General features: G+C 49.3%; 1 protein-coding gene across 1 annotated transcript in view; it reads right to left on the reverse strand.

Annotated features, from left to right (window-relative positions):
• TTC28 (tetratricopeptide repeat domain 28) overlaps positions 1–1,205 on the reverse strand; it is a gene marked incomplete at its 5' end in the record, with an annotated part of 66,743 nt that overhangs the window by 43,516 nt on the left and 22,022 nt on the right. The window contains 1 exon segment of the mRNA XM_010157363.1: positions 510–1,017. Within this exon segment, the coding sequence (XP_010155665.1) occupies positions 510–1,017 (508 nt within the window).

Here is a 1,205-nt window from a genome sequence, read left to right on the forward strand (position 1 = left end):
TTCACTCCTTCCCAGACTGCCAACAGGATGCCAGTGTCTCTCCTCAGAAGACAATGAGATTCCTACACTCTATTATTTTAATGTGTACATTCCGAAAACAAACTTAGGATTTGACCCATGTATTTCCCAACTTACAAGGCAGCAATATATTGACATATCCAGCTGACAAGCTCCCAAAGAAATGGCCAGGTAATAAGCCACGTCATATCTTGCCTTAGTGCAAGACTTAAGTTTATTTCTGACACTTGAACAGCTCTTCAAATACACTTTATCTTTTCCTTTCCCTTCTGCCATGAGCTTGTGCCTTCTGGTGCCTTTCTGAGCAGGTTAATAATTGAACATGCGATACATTACACTGGCACACAATCTGCCAAATGCCTGTTTAATTTATGAAGACAGGCAACTATGGTAACTCAGAAGATACCACATAGCAAACCTCCCGCATCCTGGCAGCGGCGCTGATAGTCACAGCATTCCCTGACAAATTCTGCTCCGCGCCAGGGCCTTACCTAGATTGGAGGAGGCTCTGCCTTCAGCAGCTCGGTCCTGCAGGCTCTCAGCGATGTGCAACTGTTCCTCATGGTACTGCTTAGCCCTCTCCAGGTCCTGCATACATCTAGCTGCATGGCCCAAGCCGGCATAAGCTCGCATCTCAATGGCCTTCTCCGCCAGCTCCTGGGCCAACTCCAACACGTAGTTGTGGTAGGACATAGCTTTGTCGAAGTTTCTCCGGTAGTGATAAGCACTGCCTAGGTTGCTGTAGGCTCGAGCTTCCTCTCGCTTGTTCCCCAGCTCCTTGGCAATCTTAAGATGTTGTTCGTGGCACTGCACCGCATTTTCGAAATCCCCCATTGCAATGTACACTGCTCCCATGTTGCCCAGCTCCCGCGCCTCGGAGAGCTCATCTTTGGACTGCTTTGCAAGGAGGACACACTGCTTGTGGCTAGCCAGTGCATTTGGGTAGTCCCCAATGGCTGTGTACACATGGCCCAGACTGCTCAGTGCTGAGGATGCTGCCTGCAGGGATAAGAGAGAATGAATGTAAGTACAAGTATTCATGGAAACAAGTCAGAGAGCTTCCGTCCTAGAAATCAAAGAAGGACACAGAAGGCCATTGTGGAGAAAGAACGTGACTACCAGCTAGAAAACCTGCTCTCTGCAGTTCTTCTACACCCCTCAGGGCCGCTCAGGCCGAGGTAGCAGGA

The sequence above is a fragment of the Eurypyga helias genome, unplaced genomic scaffold (genome assembly GCF_000690775.1).
Source record: "Eurypyga helias isolate BGI_N326 unplaced genomic scaffold, ASM69077v1 scaffold1498, whole genome shotgun sequence".
Taxonomy (NCBI): Eukaryota; Metazoa; Chordata; class Aves; order Eurypygiformes; family Eurypygidae; genus Eurypyga; species Eurypyga helias.